The sequence below is a fragment of the Hesperophylax consimilis genome, chromosome 30 (genome assembly GCF_061612785.1).
Source record: "Hesperophylax consimilis isolate HC1 chromosome 30, BYU_Hcon_1.0, whole genome shotgun sequence".
Taxonomy (NCBI): domain Eukaryota; kingdom Metazoa; phylum Arthropoda; class Insecta; order Trichoptera; family Limnephilidae; genus Hesperophylax; species Hesperophylax consimilis.
In genome coordinates, this window is record NC_142865.1 from 12,086,682 (window position 1) to 12,109,754 (window position 23,073).

Here is a 23,073-nt window from a genome sequence, read left to right on the forward strand (position 1 = left end):
CTCGTCGCCACTGTAGTATCTTTATACTTTTAAGGGTTTGGGAAGGCCTCGTCGCCACTGTAGTATCTTTATACTTTTAAGGGTTTGGGAAGGTCTCGTCGTCACTGTAGTATCTTTATACTTTTAAGGGTTTGGGAAGGCCTCGTCGCCACTGTAGTATCTTTATACTTTTAAGGGTTTGGGAAGGCCTCGTCGCCACTGTAGTATCTTTATACTTCTAAGGGTTTGGGGTTGCAGGAATAGTAAACACTATTTAACAATTCAACCGCTAGCGTATTAGATTTATTCTCTGAGAGTACAATACTAGAATTACTCTATACAAGCCGTAGATGGATTGCCACATGCTCCTCTATATGCAAGGGAGGTAGGTACCACTACCACAAGAATTCTACAGAAAACTCCATTCTAACTAACTAACTAACTAACCATCACGCCGTTTCCCCGCAGGGGTAGGCAGAGAGGACGGACCGCCAAACAACTCGGTCTTGGCACACACTCCTTGCCTCATTCACATTCATACATCGTCTCATACATACTCTTCTATTATTCTGACTCTTGACATGGCCCGACTCGAGTATCTGATTCACTTGATCGTGCCATGTCTTCCTCGGGCGTCCCCTACTTCTGCTACCATTCACATTTGCATCATATATCCTCCTTACACTCCTATCTTCGCTCATTCGCTCTACATGCCCAAACCATCTAAGCGTCCCTTTCTTAATCTTACTCATTACGCTTACATCAGCCTTGCACTCTTTGCGGATCTCCACATTCCTCACACCATCACACATGGTTTTACCACACATACGCCTCAGGGATCTCATTTCAACAGCATTTAATCTACTTTCATCCTTTCTTTGCCAGTTCCATGCCTCACTTCCATACATCAAGGTAGGTACCAGCACTCCGTTGTGGACTGCTAACTTCGCTTTTTTGGACAATTTTTTGTTAGCGCCTACGGCGTTTAGTCCTCCATTAACGGAATTACCTGCATTTACCCTTCTTTCGATATCTCTGTCAGCCTTCCCATCTCTCGTAAACATACTTCCTAAATACACAAACTCATCCACCTGCTCCAAGTATTCCCCATTCACAATTATATTGCACACTGTTTTCGTACTCTCTCTTTCAAACACCATTACTTTAGACTTACTTACATTCATCATTAACTCATTCTTCATGCATACTTCGTTCATCTTAGACACGAGAGACTGTAGATCATCTATACTATTAGCAATCAGCACCGCATCATCAGCATACAATAGGCAACATACTTTCAAATTATTCAAATTCGCGCCCAATCCCACCTCTTTCAATTCTTGCATACAATTATCCATGTATAGATTGAATAACCACGGCGACATTACGCAGCCTTGTTTAGAATTCAATATAAGTAGGACAGTAGACATGCAACTTAAAATTCCACCTATTTTACATAATTACAACCAGTTTTTGTTCTCACTAGGTAGGTAGGTACATCATTTAATTATTTGACTGCCTCAACACAGGCTAGCCGCTAGCCTAGTTAGGCAGGTTATGAGAATCCTCAATTTTATCTAATTGTTATGTATTCTCTCTATTTACATGTTTATAGTTGCAAATGTATTAAATAAAGATATTATTATACATTTAAGATATTGCTAGATACTATTAGTTTCCTTTTTTCTTTGTTTCTGAAGTTTCTTTGGTTTGCAAGATCAAAGTAAGGTATATCAATCTTCGGTTAGTTTTTAGATTTTCACGGCCAAAAACATTTTTGTTGTTTGTTTTTGGGGTGTTATGCCGTGTTGCGCTAACTCCTTCTTTAGCCGACGTTTCGGACAGAGTTGCAGTGTCCATCATCAGGGCAGATCCGGTAGATCACATCTTCAGCGCAACACGGCATAACACCCCAAAAACAAACAACAAAAATATATCAATCTTCGTTATAGAATTAGCCATTTCTTCCACAGGGATATGCAAGTATCTGATACTCGACGATTCAAGTATCTTGGCGACTATCGGCATACATCTGCATGGAGGTTCATACACAGGCATGTGTTTTTGACATTTTATAAACTTAAAATCGTTACAACTCACATCTTGGAGACTTTAAACATGGCGGAGAAATTAATAAATAAGATTGCATCATCACTTGTATCAGACACTTTGTAACAATGTGTGTACTTTATATCAATGCTAGGAATAAAACAGTGAAATGAAGAATGTTAGTTACAGCAGTTGTGAGTGAGGTTATGAAAGCTAGCTTTGACGTATCGAGAGATGGCGGCGACGCGGATATCGTGATTTAAGTCGTTCACAACATCAGTATCGGATACTTGCGTATTCCTGAGGAAGAAGGGCAGTATATCTTTTGTCATGTGTTAAAAGATTTCTAATAAATCCAACAATCTAAATAAAATTACTAGCAAGTCAAGATATAAAACAAGAGGCCTACGATTTTAATATGACTAACAGAAGGTCTGATTGACAGCGCTGGTGAAACTTAGGACTAGGCTACTATAAAAAGGAATAAGTTGAAACGTGGGACATAGAACAATAGTCCTATGACCGTATAACCTGAAACCTTACGGCAGTTTTATGCAGGTAGTTTCCTTAATCAATAATAATATGTGAAAAATGTCAAATGTTCACAGCAGAATCACTTTAAAGAAATTATCGCTTGCGTGGTGGTGTGCCGTCCATATAAGCACATAAGCTGTGCCTAAACTACCTTACTAGCATGAAAATATAAAATTATTGCAAGAAATAAACCTGCACTTTCAAAAATATGTGCGAAATAGAATCGCACCGACTGCACTTACAAGATATCAAAGGCAGGAACTAAGAATAGAAAATAAAGCACATTCATATTCAAATGTTGTCTGCATTCCACAAAAAATTTACATGTATGCGTGATGCTCATTCAAGAGCAGTGGCGGTTCGTGGTCTTTTTAACAGGGGGTTCAGAAATTCAAGAGAAGATAAACATATTATCTAATTAAAATTTACTTACTGTTGTCCTTCGTCAAATAGTCGAATACGGCAGCAGTCACACTACTTAAATAAAGTTAGTGGGAGGGGTACCTACATATTATTGTTTTTAAATCACTTTACACTAGACACAATTATTAGATAATGAGAAAAGTTTTATAGGAATTAAATTGTTTAATGTTTTTATAGCACTCAATTATGTTGCTAATTATTATTGTTTTTTCGAGAAGAATAATTTCGTAGAATATATAATAGATATTTTAAAACATAAAAAAAAAAACAAATAAAGGTGGCACGAAATAAATTTACTAAGTCTACTTCAATGGGTAGTAGATTTGCAAATGCCATAAGCAAACGGTTGGAGAAATGCAGAAACAAGAAAACAAAAATATGTACAAAAATGACTACAAAGTTAAATACCATAATATAACATAAAAAATAACACTTGCTTCCCTATGGTTCAAAGGTCAAACGTCGGTTGGTCAGTCCGCGAAGTTATCGGGTTTCTTCGGTTACATTCGTCAATGTTCGGAGGTCACGTGATATCACAACGCGTGTTCGGCGCACACAATTTGTCTTAGTTTTGCAAAGAAAGACCAAATTTTGTATATGTCACCGTCATAGGGTCTGTACCGGCTAAAATTATTTTGTATGAAGAGTTTGGCGCGGATTTTAACTCGCACAAACATGGAATATGTATCGTATTTTTCGGTGGCGCGGGTTTTGAAGGCGAAATTTTAATAGCGTGCTATCTATAATGTGCTTATATTATTATAAAACAAGTTTGTTTTATTTTCTCATCTTTTTAATGGGGGTTCGCCGCACAAACGCACTTTAGAGAAAACCGCCACTGTTCAAGAGACGATCCGTTAGTGTTAGTGTCGAAAAAGGCCATGCTTTTTGATACAAACTACGAATATAGCAATCAGCGCCATCTGTTAATACCTCTATTAATTAACACAACTTTACTAACAAAGTAATTATCATATTATGTTGGCTTTCTTTCATGCAACTGTGCAGTTGAAAAGTAAAAATGGAAGAGTTATATACTTATCCAGTCATTGGCTTGTAATATGCATAAATGAAGCAATTATTTGGAAATTTGATAAGGCTTAGGTAATCTTAATCAACATTGCATAAAGCCAGCAACTTAGCCATTCTTAGCAAAAACTTATCACGTCTGTGGTAAGTTTTTTTTAAAAAGAAAGACAAACATTACCGGGTTACGAATAACCTGACAATATTTGAAAATCTCCTACTACCACCACAGTAAATGAAAAATGTCACTTGTGTTGTGATGGAGGACTTAGCCAGCCGAGGAATTGAACACACTAAGCCTGGGTAGGACCCAAACGCGATGCCAACTCAGCCACCGACCGGTCAATTAATTCGCTTTTTTTCTTGCTGCCTATCCTGATTAAAAACTCTGTGCAAGTCAATTGGTGTATCGTAGCACTACTGCAGGGTACAAGGGGACCACTATCAGTACGTACAAATACATTCAAAGTGCGCTCTTTAAATGTACAAACGTCGTTGACGATCTTGGCTGTGCACCGGTACCAAAGGGAACAGTGAGATTAGTTCTTTGCAGTACCTTCCACTGAAATACTGGTGGAACAAAACAACAATCTCATCGGATTGTTCTAAAAATTGCAATCCAATGAGATCTATCAGAGAGATTGTATAGATTTTTATGTTAGAAGTTTTTTAAGTAGCTACAAGGAAACTAATTACATATATAAAATTTTGCATTTTTTGCATCACTTTTATCATCCGTAATCCAAAAGTTATACATATTATAAACTACAGTTGCACGCATAGAACTCCGTTTAGGAGCATAATACACATTCTCCAAAAACTCGTAATACCTACATGCAGGAAACTTATGAATCTACATCAAAAGAGAGAACCCCAAAAAACCTTTTTTTTCACATTTTAAATGACAGTAAACATCTGATGTTAATCCCTAGAGACTGAGTTTTTCAATATTCAACCTAAAAAATTCCAAATTCGCACTCGAAAACGAAAGCTCAAATCAATAAAAGTTATACCACACATTGTGATATCCAAATAGATTTGCCAGTTTTCTGTTTTTAATACGAATTTCCAGACACCATGTATACACATAATATTTGACTAGACGAATTGAATGCAAAAACACAGTATATTCACGTAAGTAGCAATATTGTCATGCATGTGCATGAAGAACGATTTTCAATCACTGACCCCAAGTATGTTGAATTATCAATACCTACTATAATAGATTTCTGTATAAGAATGTCATACCATAGAAATAAAAAAAAAAACTTGTATATCCCTCACACAGATGTCTCTTTGTGTGCGTTCGGGACAATCAACCAATGTTCGGGATCCACACTGACGACAAAGATACAAAACCCGTCTATTATAAGGATCCGCATTGAATCGGTTAATAAATAGGGTAACAATTCCCCAACAAACTAATATCATATCTTATCTGACCAAGTAAACAGTACTTATTGATTCATAATCAAAATTAGCAAAGGGTAATATATTTGATTGCGCAAATATTATAATAAAAAGATCTGTTTTATTACAGAACCAAATTAATTTGTATTATTTAGACTTGCCGCAGTCTGGTCAAGTGAAATGTAAATTTTAGTATTTTTTAGTACATATGTTTTGATATCTGATGTTGATATGTAATAGGAACAACACTTTTACACAAATACCTACATTATAAAAAATTTCTCTCATTTACAAATGTTAAAAATTCTCCGTTTAAACGTGCAAATAATCCACGGTCAGTCTTCCTTTTTATCCGACTCGCTAACAGAAGAAACGGTGGCCTCCGTTGAAGGCGTGAGCGAATCCTCCTTTTTCTTTTTCAAAATTCTTCCCCCGGTAAACCCCAAAGCTGTACCACTCAAAAAAGCAAGGCCTCCTACCTTCAAACCTGTCACCAATCCAATAGGCCCCGCAATACATCCTCCAATCATAGCGCCTACGATTGGATACCAAACAGTTTTAAGTCTCTCGGCATTAGCGAGTGTTGCTGTTCCCGTTTCGACGTTAAGAGCTACCGTTTCTACATTTTTATCTATGGTGTTTACCGTGTCTTTCTGCGTGTCTATTACTTGTTGAAACTTGACGAATATCTCGTGCAGGTCTTGAACTTCGTCTTGCAGCGTCTCCCAGGATTTTAGGCACGAATCTCGCCGTCTGATTTGCTCTTCTGATAGCTGCTCTTCGTCTATTTGCAGGGAGAGTTTCTCACTGCCCGGTGTGAAGTCGAATTTGTCGACGGATTTCCTGTCATTGGACGTGTTGGGAGAATGCGAGGAGTAGCCGCTGGAGAGGCTGGGGGATGACTGGCTCTGCGAGTACTGCGGCATATCTGGAGAATGAAATTAATAATCCTCACCTATCTTTATACAAACATACATAAATAGCATGAAAAAGATTCAATACTCGCTCTACTCGAAAATCCTGCAACTCATACTGCTCTTGTACAACGAAATTTTAGGAACCTTGTGACAAGAATTTACAACATTCTTCGAGAAGACTAAAATAAAATAAATGTGATTCACAAAAAATTCCGATAAGATAACATAAACATTGGATCAAAAGTAATGATAGGGCCTTTACCGGTGCCCAAATTCGAAGTAATTTACTATCAAAATATTCAGTGAACATTTTTATTATAAGTGTATATTCATACCTGTAGAACAGACAGCATGCCTGCATTGCATTTGTGCATTAAAGATGGCAATCAGTCTGTTAACAACGGTTTGTCAATCAGACAGGACCGCCCTTCTTTGCAGAGTAGCAAATTTTATACAATAGAAGATGGGGATAAGTGGCTCTGGGAATACTGAGATACTTCTGGAGAACTATAACTTACCGATATACTCCTTGATCGCTTTTATGGTCAGCTGGCGGGACTTCTCGGTGAGGCGATCGAATCTGACCAGGTCGGCATCGGCCACACGCTGGCGCAGCACCTCCATCTCGCTCAGCAGGTGGCGCAGCTGCACCACAATGCGCGTGGCGTTTATCTGCTCGTTGCGGATGCGCTCCAAGTCACCCAGATTCTGGAACTGGTCAAGACAAACTCTTAGTTTTCATTATTATTTTTTTGGTAAACTAATGTTTTAAGACAAGGTTTTTTATGCATAGCACAAAGGGTAACAATTATTTTACAAGCAATAATTATTCGCCTGAAACACTCATCTACATTGAAAAATCTCACTTACAATGCCTTTCTCATATAAAATAAAGTTGGTTGTTTTCAGGTGAAAAAATGTAACAAGCAGTAATTGTTGAATGAAACACTAGTATATATTGAATCATTTCGCGGGTAAGAGATAAGCCGCCATAGCTCAGTGGTCAGAGCTGTCGACCGGAAATCGAAGGGACACGGGTTCGAGTCCCGTTGGCGTCATGTATCTTTTATCAGGAGATTTTTCAATGTGGATGAGTGTTTCAGGCGAATAATTATTGCTTGTAAAATAATTGTTACTCTTAGTTTTCATTTTAAACCTTTTTAAATCTAGTTTATAACGAATACGCAGAATGCCCAAACGAATACGCAAACTAATTTTCTTCTTGAAAGATATACGGAAAATTGTTGATAAGAAAACCATTAATATTGTGTACTATGCTTTGTGCCATTCAATTATCAGGTATGGCATACTAAACTGGGGCGGTGCAGCCAAGACTATACTAGATCCGTTAGCCAAGGCACAAAAAGCTGTAATAAGAGTGATGAATAAAAAACCTTATTTATCTATCGACACCCTTATTTAAGGAAACAAAACTATCAGACGTAAGACAGATATATATACATGCACACATAATGTACTATACGAACAATCCCAAGATTCATAGTCTTGTAGATCACAGACTAAGATCAGAACAACAGATGATAGTACCAAAAATGAACACATCGTTTGGACAACGTTTCCATGTATTCCTGGCTCCTAAGGTGTATAATGGGTTCAAGCAGCAATGCAGTAAGGTTAAAACAGACCCTCTTCAAAAGAAAATTACCGTATGGCTGATAGAAAGCTTCCTGAATGAAATTATTGTATCACTGAAGAAAGACCCTTATCCCTTTCAGCCCGAGTCTTAATTCAAATTAACACAAACTTTGTGATTTTTTTTACCGCATGGCAGCGATTTATAAAAGCCATATTTTGTTTTCTTAAAGCTTGTAATCTTTTTTGTTGCGTCTACTTTTTCAAATCGGTTGTAATCCTTATTCCTGCCACAAAAACGGTAAATATTTTGACATCTGCTGATTGTAAGTTTCATAAAATTTCTGCCGTCATTGATTACTTAATTTAAGGTGAGATGTCAATATTTTCTACTCAAATTACAAATATTTTAACGCATAAAGATGTGTCCTATAATAATAACATCAGTTCAATTCAGTGTTCACAGTCATTTGCCAGAATATCGTAAATTAATTTCAATGTTCATTCAAATTAACACTGGTAGTGACGGACATGTTTTCGACTAGTATGGCGAATTTTTAAAGATTATTTCTTTATTTCCGAATGAATTTTTAGTTAAAATGTTATTTGTTTCAAAACTTGGAGATTATCGCTACATTATAAATGTGCATTTTTGACATGAAACAGTTATTTGTATGACTTTAGTGTTATGTTTATTTAACCTTACTATTTAAAAAATACCCTCTGACGTCCAATGTTAATCCAAATTAACGTAGAATAATTTCAAAAAAAAAAAAATTAAATTAAATACCAAAAATTTTCAAATAATTTTCTGAGGTATTATCAAGCATTACATATTTTATATATGTGGAAACAATAATGAGGGTGTGAAAGGGTTAAGTGAAATCATTCAGAATTTATCCCTATTATCGTATATATATTTGTAATTTTTGTTTTTGTATTACGATATATGTACAACATTGTATTATTGTTTTTATATGTTCTTATTTATGTTACCACCATAATACGAGCATTTGCCTACTTTGGGGTATTATTAATAATAAATAAATAAAAATAAAATTAATGTGTTTGGTGAACTGGTCTGAATAGGTACTTTGCCACTTTCCTAATCCCCCCCCCCCCCCCTTCACCACCTCTCGCCATACAACATTGGGGATACCATGGTATCACTGGCTCCAGAGAGAGAGCAATTGGGACTATTGTGCGGTACTTACATTAAAAAAAATAATAATAAAAATTTCCAATGGTTAATTTCAATAGTTGACAATCGCTAACAATAGTAACATTGGGGTTTTTTCGAATTGTCGTCAGCGCCGAATAGAACGCAACGGCTCGTCTAATATGTAATGTCATCAGATACTGTCAAATCACTTCTACTTGATTGCCGTGGCAAATACACTTATATCACAACTGTAGTTCTGTGAACAGTAGACATAGTGTCCAAAAACGTATGTTTCTAATTTTCTTCGATAAATCAGAATCATATGATTTCTGAGTAAGTACTAGCTTAAGTACCTACCTACTTAATTATAAACCATATATTTATTTGATGTAACATTAAAAAAAAAAATCAAATTAGGAATTATACAATTTTTCCAAAGAAATTTCTTATTTTATAAGGCTTTTATGTTTTATGTTGATAATACTAATTTGTTCATACATTTATTTTTACTTGCTTATTATATAAGGCTTTTATGCTGCTATTTAAACTTTTCTGCAATGTAACCAATTTATGTAATTATGTACCGTTCAAATTGTATCTTATGAGTGTATAAATGTTGTCTCTATGTCCCTGCTGACAAACTACACAAGTAGTTTAGCGGGTTTAAATGTGAATAAATAAAAAAAAAAAAAAAAAAAAAACATCAAGACAAATCTTTTTTTAAACATTCTTCAAGCAGGTAGGTACGATAATATTGAAAAAAACTGTAAATACAAAAGTCCAAATAAACATGGCGTAGCAAACATAATTTCAAACTTGAACAAAGAATCTTTACTGAATCATTAAAATGGCCACCATCTTGAAAAACAAATTTACTGACAGACAAAATGCAAAACAGTCGAGTTAAAACAGGACTTCGCAATGCTCAGTCAATAATGCAGTGCACTTAATATCCGAATCCGAATTTATCCGAGGTTCATTTACTTGAGGCAATAGATAGAGGTTATGAAAATCTTGCAAATACTCAGTTTTAACCCTAGATAACTAATCGCTCGTCGAGGCGACGACGCTCTACACGGCGAAATACGAAATCACCTACTTCCCCCCGCTCCCCGACCTTGACTCTTTCATTACCTTCCTAATTTGAGTAAACAGTGCAGCACGTGACGCGATTGTGGCCACACGCATCTAGGACGTGCCATATGACCATCTCGTCGTCCGCTGGACGAAAGTTTAGTTATAACAACAATTTTTATTTTTAAGGTACGTACATTCATATATTCTTATATTTATTGTTAATGTTGGCGAATTTTCTACAATAGAAGCTCCGGTTCCATCTACGTCAAACGTGCGTAAAATTAGCTACCTGTGTCCATCCAAGGCCCGTAGGATAACTAAACACCGTTGCACCAGATGTAGAAAGGCTATTTGTGGTCCACATAATGTTGACATGTGTGGTCACTGTGTAGACTGATATTTTGATATTAATTTGTTCATTATAAACCTTACTTTTGTTCCATGTAACAAGTTCCTATCTTAATTAAATATTTTTGATTTATTTCTAGTGTTTTATTGCGTAGTCCACTCAACGAAAATGAAGTTACAATGAAACAATGAAAACAGTTTAGTTATCTAGGGTTAATATCTCTAAATAGTAAAAACTAAAGTCGCTATCTGCGTCTGTCTGTTTGTGATCATAGTTCTTATAAACTGCGCAACGGATTTAAATAGGGTCTTCAGTATCATTTAGAGAATTTCTTCCGGAAGGTTTATGTATATAAAACATGCATATTACATTTATAGAAAGTAGAGAAAAGTCCATGTTTCTTAATCAAGTCGTAAATATATTTCGGGGCTTACATTTCTAACGCTGGCTAAACCTTATGAGATACATCAAAATAATGTGCTATATCTTGAAAGGCCTACAGAAAAGTCTACAATGGTATATGTCTAAGCAGATTCCTTTTGGAATGCTATGGCTTAGACGTGCACGTTTTGTTTTTTATACGTTTTTCAAAGCATTAAGGTCAAAATCGCATTGCAAATTATTCTAACAAGGATCATATTAGAATGCTCCAGAGTCCCATCTGCATTCCACTAGTTAACTATCACGCAGCCAAGTGGGGGAGTAGGTAGTACCCAAAATTACTATCCTCCTTATATTAGCTTAAATACTTTACATATCATGTTAGTATTTTACGTATTCTTGCGCAAATACATAAGTTACCATTTATAATTGGGATTTCTATAGTTTAAAAGCCCATAAGACAGAAAAATGCATGGGGTCGTCAGAAGACCCACTTGGTTACAGACGTTTCGTTTGGCATCTTGGCCTGTCAAGAGTTAAACAGCCTTAAGATTTTTTTTGTATAGGGTTTTCCAATAAGAGGTGTTATTTTGATATTCAATCGTAAAAGATCAATGGTTTCGTTGCTTGTGTGGCACGTAGCGCCGTCTTGTTGAAAGTAAACGTTGTCCAAATCAATACCATCCAATTCCGGCCATAAAAAATCATCTCTCAATAGCGCAATCCATTCACCGTAACTGTTGCTCCAGCCTCATTTTCGAAAAAGTAAGGTCCAATGACTCCGCCGGACCATAAACCGCACCAAACAGTCACACGTTGAGGATAGAGAGGCTTTTCAACAATAACTCTTGGGTTTTCCGAGCCCCAGATGCGACAATTTGCTTGTTGACGAAGCCACCGAGGTGGAAATGGGCCTCATCAATCAAGATGATTTGCATTTGATTCACTCAAGTGAATTTTAATTATTTCAATGCGTTGTTGAAGCGTGTATCGTTCAATTTTTATTAATGGCGTAGTTTCTACTTGTCAAATGTCAAAAAATGACAGCTTCAAAAGTAACATCTACCGAAATAGCGGGCTATTCAAAATAACACCTCTTATTGGCAAACACTGTATAATTATCTTCCCAAACTTTGAGTGTCAGAATGAAAAGATTGTTCAGTAATTGGATTAATAATATGTGGTACAGTAATAAAATAAATGTAAATAAAAAAAAAATTCATACTTTATCTAGATTCTATTTAAAATTACTTTATTAATGCGCAGTTAGTAATAGAAATATAAAAACAGCATCAATGTTTGCTATCAGAGATTATTTCGATACGCAAATCAACATTTGATTTTTTATTGTTCAAAAACACATCGACAAAACTCTATGCAACAGAATAAGATTTTCACAAAGGATAGTAAAATAATTAATTTGTTCGGAGTCTACGAGAAGGGATGTGAGCTGGAAGAGTTGTTACAAAGAATGTGATTCAATAATACTGTCGATATATTGCTAGTGGATATTTTTTCCTTAAAATAATAAACAAAAAAAAATATTAAAAAACAACATTAACCTATGTTGTCTCACCTTTGAAATATTGGTCTTGTGCTTGTTAAGCAAATCAATGTGATGCGGAATTGCAATGGCGTTGAAATTATTTAGAGATATTTCAACTCTTTTTAAAGACAATTTACTATTATTTACGTCCATTTTAAATTGCCAAATAATCTTTATTTTGACAGCTGTCAAAATGCCAGCCGTTTGGAAAATAGTGATTAGTGGTGGTAATAACATTGATCGATATTTTTTATCGCTTTTTCAGGTTTTGTCTATGGTAGGGTCGTGCTTTGTTGTAACCTGGAACGTCTCTTCTTGTATAATATCATTGCACAAATGTTGAGTCGAACCAGACGGTATCGGTTGAATACAGTCTACTCACGTGAGTTGTTTATTTATATTACTCACGTAGATGTTTTGTTTACATTCAATACCAACCCCTAACCAACCCTTCAACCCCTAGCTTCGGCTTGATTTTGATGTTATAAATTACTCGAAATTGAAGCGGTGCAGATGTAGGCTCTATGTACAGGGTGTCCGGGATGAAAGTTCAGTAACTCCGGGAGGTGATTCTACATGATAGTAGAAGTAAAAGGGAAAATTACTTTTTTGAAATTTCAACTTTTAGATGTACTTTTCAGCTACAGACGAAAAATAGCGCCGGCGTGTGCGTACTGCATTATTATTGCTTTTGGATCATTTGAAATCGACCGGCCGATCCTAGAACTAACACCCCTTTCCGCGCTTTACAGCTCGTAACAGAACAGCTGTGATTTGTTTACTTTAAAGAAATATTATAAACAAATACCTCACATGTACTCACTAAGCATATGGGTTACATAATTCGATAATGGGTTAGAAGGCCTAAAGGCCACCCATTACGTAACAAGAGATTCATTCATTAACTCTTCTGAAAGCTGATTACTTCAATGATCGTTTCATGCCGTAAAAAGATAACGATTTTTAATCCACATTTACGACAACATACTTCTCAACAACGGAAACCTCAACGAATACCTACAGTTGGAAGACACCAATACACTTTCTGAGAAAACCGTCGTGTTCAACTTCTTAAGAAGATACCTTACTGCCCGAGGAAACTATTTGGTGAAAAATACTTTTTCGGGTTGGGGGTGGATCGGACAGCAGGTGGATGTAATAATAAACAACGTCACCAGTCTCGCGCTCGACAAGCACACAGCGAATTTATCGGGTAAGTACCTCAACTAAGGATTTTTAGTAGGTATGTCTTTTTGTATGGAAAAAAAAGTTGTTATTTCGCAAAAAGTTTTTTTTTCTTTTTTGCTCCTACCATCATGTAGAATCATCTCCCAAAGTTACTGAACATAAATAATAATACTTGGATGACTTGTATAGCGCCGTTTTTGTGCAAAAACACCTTAAGGACCCCGGACACCCTGTATAATTTCACACAAAAAAATTGTAGCGATCCACGTCAGTCTATATGTGCGATTAGTTCTAACTAAGCAACAGATTTTGATAGGTATTTACATTTAGATTTTTATATATTTTATTACACTATCATTTGGAGAATTTCTTTCAGAAAGTTTATGGGTATCATACAATCATATTATATTTATAAAAAATTGAGAAAAGTCTCCAAGCAAGTAGTATATAAAAATTCATCATGCCTTTGTTTGTACTCGCAAACCTCTAAAAGTAGTTGACCGATATTGATGAAAATTCCAAAGTTTGTTTAAGTTTCTCATTAGTGCCAAGAGTGTTTAAAGAGTGTTTTAAGGGGTATAAGTTGTCAGGAACGTCCAAGAACACTTAACGCAATATGTTGGCAACGGAATAAGATACGGAGTCGAATTAAAGTTGATAAATGCAGTTTTTTAACAGTAACATTGTGGTAGTAAATGGTGGAAGAAGTCGGAGACTCCAGAGAAAGACATTAGCAATATCAAAGAATTGCGGGGTCCAGTAGTATTTTCTAAAAAACCTTGGGTTGGGTGTACCGGCAGAAATTTTGTATTGCCCAATTAACTGTGAGTTTATGGTATCATTCGGCAACTTGATATTTTCCCGCCCAATAAAAAAATCACATGAATCTTTTTTAACACTGACAACACCGTCGCCATCTTAGTTCTTCTTCAGTGATTGGTTTATTTATGTTCTTCAGTGTTTTGAGTGTTGTGCACTTTTCGATTTTGCGTCTGCCATTGGTCCGTCGCGAAAAAAACAAATTGCGTCAGTTTTAAAAAATCGAAAACTATCTCACCGTTTGTCTAGCTCCACGGTTATCACTTGTAACAACCAGATCAGTTACTCTTGTTCCCGATCGCCATGGCGAAGAGAAAGGCCCTAATCGATTCTGACTCCAGCAGCGATTGCTCCGATCTGGATGCGGTAAGATTCATATAATGGAATCTATTACTTCCCAACATTCCTCTTTCATGTCTTCTTCCCATTTTTACTCCCTCCAGCCTCACATCACTCCAATTGGGCATGCCATAGATCCTTTCAATTTGAATGAAAATGATAAAAATACCCGATGTATTTTGTTTCGAACTGCAGAAGATTTCCCGGTAAATATTTACCTACGACTACCGTTTTTACTACTACAAAAAATTGCCCCTTTAATAACGCCTGCTCGCGTCCCCTTTAGAGTTATATCCCAGTTTTCAAGTAGTTTGTGGGCTACGCTAGGTTTGTATAGACTGGTTTGTGATTTAATTCTACCTAATCCAACCTAACCTAACATGTATGGAATATTTTCTCAAACGGTAGTCGTAGGTAAATAATTACCGATTTCCCTGATGTTAGCTAACCTCATATAAGAGAGGGCACTAATCAAACATATCTTAATTAATTATCTTTAATCTCTCGCTTTTTATATTAGAACAATTTGTGCATCACGATTCTTGTTTTCCTGGTAGAGATTTTACTTGACACCACAACAATAATATGGCGATTTTATACGAGTCTATCGACTTGTTCGTGCCATGTCGGCTTTCTTGGACGACCTCGACTCTTTATAACATTGGATAATGTAATAGTATCGTTTTAACTTAAATTCCATCGCTTATTGGGATTTTTCATGTGACACGGACGCTTTTTGGCCAATGTATTTTTCTTGACGACGTAACTACGCATTTGTGATCACATGTTCTACATTCTCATTGATGTCTTCTAGAAGTCTAACAATCCTACAATCTAACTACCCTGCGATATTCCGTGAATTTATCACTTAGAGGTTAATGTCGTACGATATCGTCAACGGTTGCCAAGATTACGTTTTCATTTTGAGGTTAGTTTAACGGTATCGGGCACAGCTAGGGTACCTATATGTATAATACGAATATATCTAGCTGTTGTTTCTAACCGCTAGTTACATTTTGATATAGTACTAATGGGAAGCCATAACTTTGAATCACTCTGCTACAAGTTGGTTGTTGCTTGCAAAATGGTATGGACTTTTCAAACTATTCACCTGAAAGGAGTACCACCAACATAAATATATGTTGTTTCTGGGAGGTTGACCAACCCCCCCTCACCCCATGTTGAGAAATTTCATAAACTTTAGTTATGCTTTCTTACTCTACTTACTGTCAAATATGCCCAAATTATTGAATTAACACTTGCCAAATAGAAAATATGCAAAAAAAGGTTCTTAGTTTGTGGGTTATTTCAATAATTTGTGCATATTTGGATTGAAGCGCAAAATGTCACTTCATACTAACGAAATCCAACAATAAAACACCACCCAAAGTCTTTTATTTTTTTTTATAGTGAATACCTCACAAGAGTCCCAACTGCTCCCGTCTGGAGCCAGTGAGACTATGGCATCCCCAATTGGGGGATGTTGTGAGGCTGAAGGTAAGTGGTGAAGGGAAAGAGGAAGGTGGGGAAGTACCTGGCTATTCAGATCTAGTCACTAAACACGGCTAAAGCCATTTGGAGCAACGTTTCAATTCTGAATGGTGGTCTTACACCAGGGCGATACTGGTAGTATCTTCCACTCTGAAAGTCTGCCATTTTGTACTATTTATCGTTACCTAGTGAACAACTGTATTACTTACATTTATTTCATGTAAAAGCCCACTGGGGCGTAAATAAATAAATTAATGTTTGTTATTTGTGGGTAAAATTCCACATTCATCACTTGTAAAGATTTTTTTTGTGATAATTGGTGGTAATTTGAAAGCAGTAACACATATGTTATGATCCATGGTCGTCATTCTGTTCATAACTCTTTCACGCCCTTCATCAACAGACCAAGTAAGAGATAGACAAGTCATAACCGTGTGGAGATGCGTTGGTGATACGTGATAAGGGGGCGTGGCTATCGACTTGAACGGTTGTACCGTCAGAGTATCCAACTACCATCCAACCACTTGACCGCCAACCAAGTTGGATCGTCTGTAGCGTGGTTGAGCAATTGAACCAACTCAGTCTGCCTAGGGAGCCGTCGCGCATCTTTTTTTGTGAGCGTACATTTGACTAATCAAAATGAATAAAAAGACATGATGATTGTGAAGTTTCGACAGATGTTTTTTACATTATATGAGGTATGTAACATGCTCATGGGATACCACAAGCAAGATATTTGGTCAATTATTCGTGACAAGTATATCTTTTAGTTTGTCGATGTCTTTTAATTTCTTTATTTCAATCGGAAGGTTGTTGAAATACTTTATTCCTAAATAGAAGTAATTTTTTTGCATTAGTTTGGTATTTTGATGTTTGTTTATTTATTTAACCATAAAATGGCTTTTACAATAGAGTGATACAATAGAGTGATTACAGAACAAGTAATGTGTACACAAAAATATTATTGCAAGTGATACAGTTGTCAACAGAAGTGCAGTTAAACAATACATAATTAAAAGAAATATCTACTAGTGTAGTAATACTGTTATGTTATGTTATATATGTTTTGACTGTCCTGAAATGGGAATCCTTCCTAGTTGGACAGTAAAAATCATAAAATGTAATCAATATTATATTATAAAAAAAAATAAATAAATAGTTGAATGAATACTAGGTTTGTATAAGACCTGACATAAATTGTGGTATGAGGTGTCTATAATAATAATTGGATGACTTGTATAGCGCCGTTTTTGTGCAAAATCACCTCAAGGGCGCTGTACAAACTTATAATACATTTCTACAGTGATCTATATTATTACTTAACTATTTATGGAGATAATAATATACAGTACAATACTTACCTGGTAGGTCACTTGAGATTAACACTTAATTGACATTATCTAATTGTTTATTGGCGAAATTTAGATACAGGATTTAGGACTTAATTGGAAAATTGAACATAACTGAACTTTCTCTTAGGAATGGTATTGTAGTGGTACGCAACTACTTCATTCGAACGAAATTCTAGAAGATTTTTCCAAACAAGCTTCTTGGCTTTGATTATATAAATGTCTAGATAGAGTGTCGCACTGTTATTCCGACAGAAAGAACAGGCCAATGCGTGTCACGCACACAAGTATTTCAAATCTACGCAACTTATATCATTGACGTAAGCGCTTAACGTCACTGTAGGCGTATTGAGTGATACCAGCTCCCTAGTATTTCCCAAAAAAGTTGGGAAAAATATGTTTCGATTTTGCGGGACCTATAATTCGTTTAATTTTGAATTCATTTAAGTAAGATAGTTTTCTACATAAATATAATGATATAAATGAAAAGAAAATCATTGTTAAAAGAGATTTATTTTTATTTGATTATTTTTAACAAATAAACAAGAAATACGGAAAATAAGAAAGATACATTCCTAGACGCTGCCAAATGGCCGGCAGGTATCGCTGTGTCTAAATTTAAATTTTTATCATCATCAATTAAAGAAGGTGGAAGGTTACAAACACTTAAACACAAAGACAAACTTTCACATTTATAATATTATTATATAAAGTGTACTTTGGGTAATTATTAAAACCTATTTTAAAATTAACAACGCACTCATGGGAAATTTTTTTATTTACTAGATTCTTATATTTCTTACAGAGATGAATCATTTAAATTTACTGAATTTAAAGTTAATGTTCTTTATAAATAGAACGGCGTCATTTGCGCCTTGCAATTTTTACCTTATGTGGGTATTTTAATTTGAAGAACAGGCAACCCTGTAAACAATGCGTCAAAATATGGCGTTGTCATGACGATGGTAAGACTAAATTACACTATTAAAACTGAATTGTTTCTTTAACTAAATGGTTATTATATGGCTTTGAAAAGGTAACTTACCTATGATAGGTAACATTTTTAGTTATTTTCAATCGTCCTTTGTAATTTCTGCACACTGTTATAGCGCAAATCGTCATTTTCAAATGTCACACAACACGTGTTTACCGAGCTTATCAGCCAACAGTTGGCTGATATTTTTTTTGGCGTTTCGTTGCTCGAACGCTCAATCTAGACATTTATATAATCAAAGCTTCTTGGATGTTCTTTTATTCATTTGTTTGGAAAATTCTACATAGCAACCAAATTGTTCCAGAAGCTTCTTCACCTTTTAAAAGCGACAGCATGAAGAATCTAGTTAGTCAGTCAGTCATCAATCCGCCATCAGTTGCTATGCTATGCAACAAGGTGCTCAACGAGTGATAATCCGCGCACCTCACTTGCGCGAAGGACATTCTTCCCGGCTCTGCTCATGGACTCCATCGGGATATCATCATAGCGCTTTGGCCCAGATCGCCGTCCCTGGCCAACGCTACATGGATTACAGCGCCCTGGTTCCAGCGTCTCTGACCAGCGCTTCATCCACTCATCATGACCACCACGAGGACACGTAGCATCCTCACTGGTCTACTCAGCTCCCGCTCAACCGCCTACAAGGTCCACCGCACCTTCGGCCTTCCCGTCAGCACTGGAGTACTGATTGCCAAGATCGTCAGTGCCTGACAGTCAACGAGTCCGGTCACCAGCGCCCGGCGTCGACTCACAGACCCGCGCTTGACCTGCCATCACCGCCTGCATCCGGAGAATACTACATCAGTCCTACGCCCACTCATCACGGCTACCTGACTCATCAAATAAAACACTCTGACCTTCACGACAACATCTTTCATTCCGTGCCTCCTCCACCAAGATCCCCAAAGTGGAGGCCCCGATGAGATTGTGTTACCCCGACTCACCGGTAACCCCGTCTCAAAATGGGTGATCGGTTGAGGCACCATGGAGCTGCGTGCACCAGACTATCTTGGCACCAGCGCGGATAATGGTGCCCACCATGGTTACCTTGAGTGCCTCAGCTTGTGTTGTGAACAGTGTTTGTAATTTATAATAATTTTGTTTTTCTAACCATTTTTTTTTTTTTGGTAATTATTCGGAATCGCTGGACACGGATTATATGAAATATTTTTAAATAAAACCTTCTGATTTACCTTAATTACTATAAAAGAAATCTGACTGCATTTGGGATATTTTTAATTTTAGCATTTTAATTTTTAATTACGTAAATCGAAAATTCACTTTCGTTGTATGGGATGACAGCTGGAATGCTTTCTGTTGATAAAATTTTCTTTTGTTTGTATTTCTGATACGAGTGGCTATATTTTTTACCATGTGCAAATACTAGTAAGGTACTATTTTAGCGAAACTCGAAAAATGAAATAAAGATATTTAGGTATGTTTTATAAAATAGAAAAATTAAAAAAGGTGGGGTTATTATAGGTAAGGTTGGATTATTATAGGTTAAGTTGGTTTATTATTAGGATTTAGGTTAGGTTAGGATAGATTGGATATTATAGGTTAGGTAGGATTATTATTAGGATATAGGTTAGGTTGGATTATTATAGGTTAGGTTGGATTATTGTAGGTTAGGTTCGATTATTATAGGTTGGGTTGGATTATTATTAGGATATAGGTTAGGTTAGGTTGGATTATTATTAGGATATAGGTTAGGTTAGGTTAATCCTTGTCCAGCGATTCCGAATATTTACCTTTTTTTTTTACGTGAGAGAATATACAACAACTGTACAGTGGCCCTGAACCCAAGATAAATGCAACGATACCAGCACCAACCCTTCCTACTCCCATCAACAAGCAAGATCTGACTCAACTTTTCTTTCTATCTCGGCCCTCAACCATGCCGCTGGAAGGGGAGTCCTGTAGTGGTACGCAACTACTTCATTCGAACGATATTCTAGAAGTCTCGATTTTTCCAAACAAGCTTCTTGGATGTTCTTTTATTTATTTGTTTGGAAAATTCTACATAGCAACCAAATTGTTCCAGAAGCTTCTTCACTTTTTAAAAGCGACAGCATGAAGAATCTAGTCAGTCATCAAATCCAGCCATCAAGATCCCCAAAGTATATTTAATTTAAGGGTACGACAGCTTAAAAAGGTAAGTTTTTAGTTAAGACCTGAATTCTGTTGGACTTGTTATGGATCTTAGTTCCGGAGGGAGTTTATTCCAAGCTTTCGGCACAGATACTCCGAAAGCGCGATCACCAAGCTTAGTATTTGGCTTGCGCTTAGGTTCTATCAGTCTGCCTACAGCTGATGATGTTGCTGATATAGTAATTAATATAAAGTAAATTCTATTAAGGCCTAGAATGTTAAAATAACATGTTGTATTGATATCTTTTTGATAAGTGGGTTTCAAAGTTTTTGATGATATTATCTTTGTAAATTTGGATAATTGCATTTTTCTTGAAGATATCCTCTACTCGAGTATATATGCGGAGGGTTTCTTTATAATTACTTTGATGATTAGCTTCTGGACCACTTTGATTGTGGTTAGAATATTGTTGTATGACCCCTTATCCCCCATTTTATTAAGTATTCTTTTACACAAGAGACGAGAAGTTAAAAATAAGTTTGACTTTTATCACATTGTTTAAGGCGATGCCATACGTAGTAATGCAAAATCATGTGTTTTTGGTTTGAAAATTTGGTCGCCTAGAAATGTTTCAGATGCTTTAATTAAATACTACGAGTAGAATACATTGACTTTTGAAATAATCGAGTATTTTTTAGATAAGTCTTTTTATAAGCCCAGAAAAAATTAATGTATAAGGCCTATGAAAACTGCTTTAAAGTTCAGAATCTCCTACTTGAACCCATTTTCGATTATGATTTTATTGTTTAATGTGACAAATTAAGTTATTTATAAAATGATTGAAAAAAAATTAAATATTTATGATAAAATAAAATAAAAGGCACTTTTTGGCCATGTTTTTTTCTTGCATAAATCAAAACAGGCGGATGGTGTTAAGCGGGAATTTAAACCTTATCGCCATCTACGTAAGGGTTGTTATTGATAGCAGCTCAATTCAAAGTATTACACGACGTAGTGCATCGCCTTAAGCCTGTGACCAGACCATGCTATAAGCGCACTGTATTTTCATGGCCCTGCCTATATCAGCGATGTGCTAAAATAGATCAAGCCATAATGCGTATAGCGTAATGTGTCGCCTACCTTATACATATTTATAGTTGGGACTATTTATAATACACGGACACGCTGAAAAATCGTATTCCAAAGCCGTCAGAAAAGCGGCATACATAAAATAAAAAGTATTTTCTAATTAAATATTTGACGCATCCCATCCTCAGTTGACAGGTTAATTATTTATTTGCTTCTTGGGAACGTGCATTGTGCGGACTATCTCCATAATTAATGGTGTCATATTTTATTCCAGCAATTCCTGAACTTAGCCAAGAAGAAGAAGAAGCCGGGAGAGGTGTCCCCCAAGAACCGTAAGCAGCAGAAGCAGCGCTCCGACTCGGAGTCTCAGGATTCTTCTGACGATGATGACGAAGACAGGGACTCCGCAGACAGCAGGAGGTCCCGAGATAGCCCCGACGCTGGTATGTTACAAACAGAAAATTATGTGAATGTATGTTCCAGTTACCCTGACGCTAATCAAAACTATTTATTTGATTTTATACAAATCTCAACGTTATCAAGCATATTGAAATAATAACCAATAAAGCTTTGAAAATGTTGGGATTTATTTTAACCTGTGGTGTCCCAGGAAATTCCAAGCTCAAATTCCAAAATCAAACGTCAAGTGTCCACTTAAATTTTTTTTGTGTCGCATTGTATAAGTATATGATAACAACTCTTCCAGATTTCGGTAGTTTATACAACTGTTGTTACTAATTATATTATTTTGTACAAGAAACCTGTAAATAAATAATGCTAAAAATATAATTATTCATTATGACGTAAAAATTTTGACATTTCTTACAAAGTTATTTTTCATCACTTTTCTTGGGTGAAATATTATAAAATTTAAATCAAAATAATGGAGATAAAACTATCTTTCTGATGATACCTCAAATCTATTATTTCCACAATCAATTTATATAAAAAATAATGAAAGAAGACGCTTTGACACTAAAAACGCGGCAAATATTTCGTTGGCATTCCACAGAAAAATTCTTTGCAGAAAAACTGAAAAGCTAGAAGTCATTCCGGTATTTGCTGCGTAAAGAACGAGAATAGCTCAAGCGATTGTGACCTTGTTCTTCATACAAATTCCTTATACATAAGGGTCAAAATCGCACATAATTTTTTTTTTTTTTTAAATTCGTAGATAATGTGCCGCACTCACATATGCGCTCCCGGGATATGACGGGTTAAGGGTATCTAGTGATTTCAAAGATGTAAATACTGTAAAAACATTAT

At 35.9% G+C, this 23,073-nt stretch overlaps 2 protein-coding genes across 2 annotated transcripts in view; one reads left to right on the forward strand and one right to left on the reverse strand.

Moving 5' to 3' along the window:
* Nucleotides 1–3,832: 3,832 nt before the first annotated feature.
* Nucleotides 3,833–12,637, reverse strand: Syx17 (syntaxin 17). Its single transcript, XM_089649671.1, has 3 exons — nt 12,477–12,637; nt 6,857–7,052; nt 3,833–6,349 (listed from the first exon to the last, which is right to left on the reverse strand). Exons 1-3 carry the CDS (start codon nt 12,597–12,599, stop codon nt 5,757–5,759), a joined length of 912 nt encoding a protein of 303 aa, XP_089505797.1. The 5' UTR covers nt 12,600–12,637; the 3' UTR covers nt 3,833–5,756.
* A 1,955-nt stretch (nt 12,638–14,592) lies between these two features.
* The window catches only part of Rtf1 (RNA polymerase-associated protein Rtf1), a 40,843-nt gene continuing 32,362 nt past the window's right edge, over nt 14,593–23,073 (forward strand). Inside the window, exons 1-2 of the mRNA XM_089649464.1 lie at nt 14,593–14,819; nt 22,082–22,250. Of these exons, the coding sequence (XP_089505590.1) occupies nt 14,757–14,819; nt 22,082–22,250 (232 nt within the window). The 5' untranslated portion in view covers nt 14,593–14,756. The remainder of the gene's footprint in view (nt 14,820–22,081; nt 22,251–23,073) is intronic.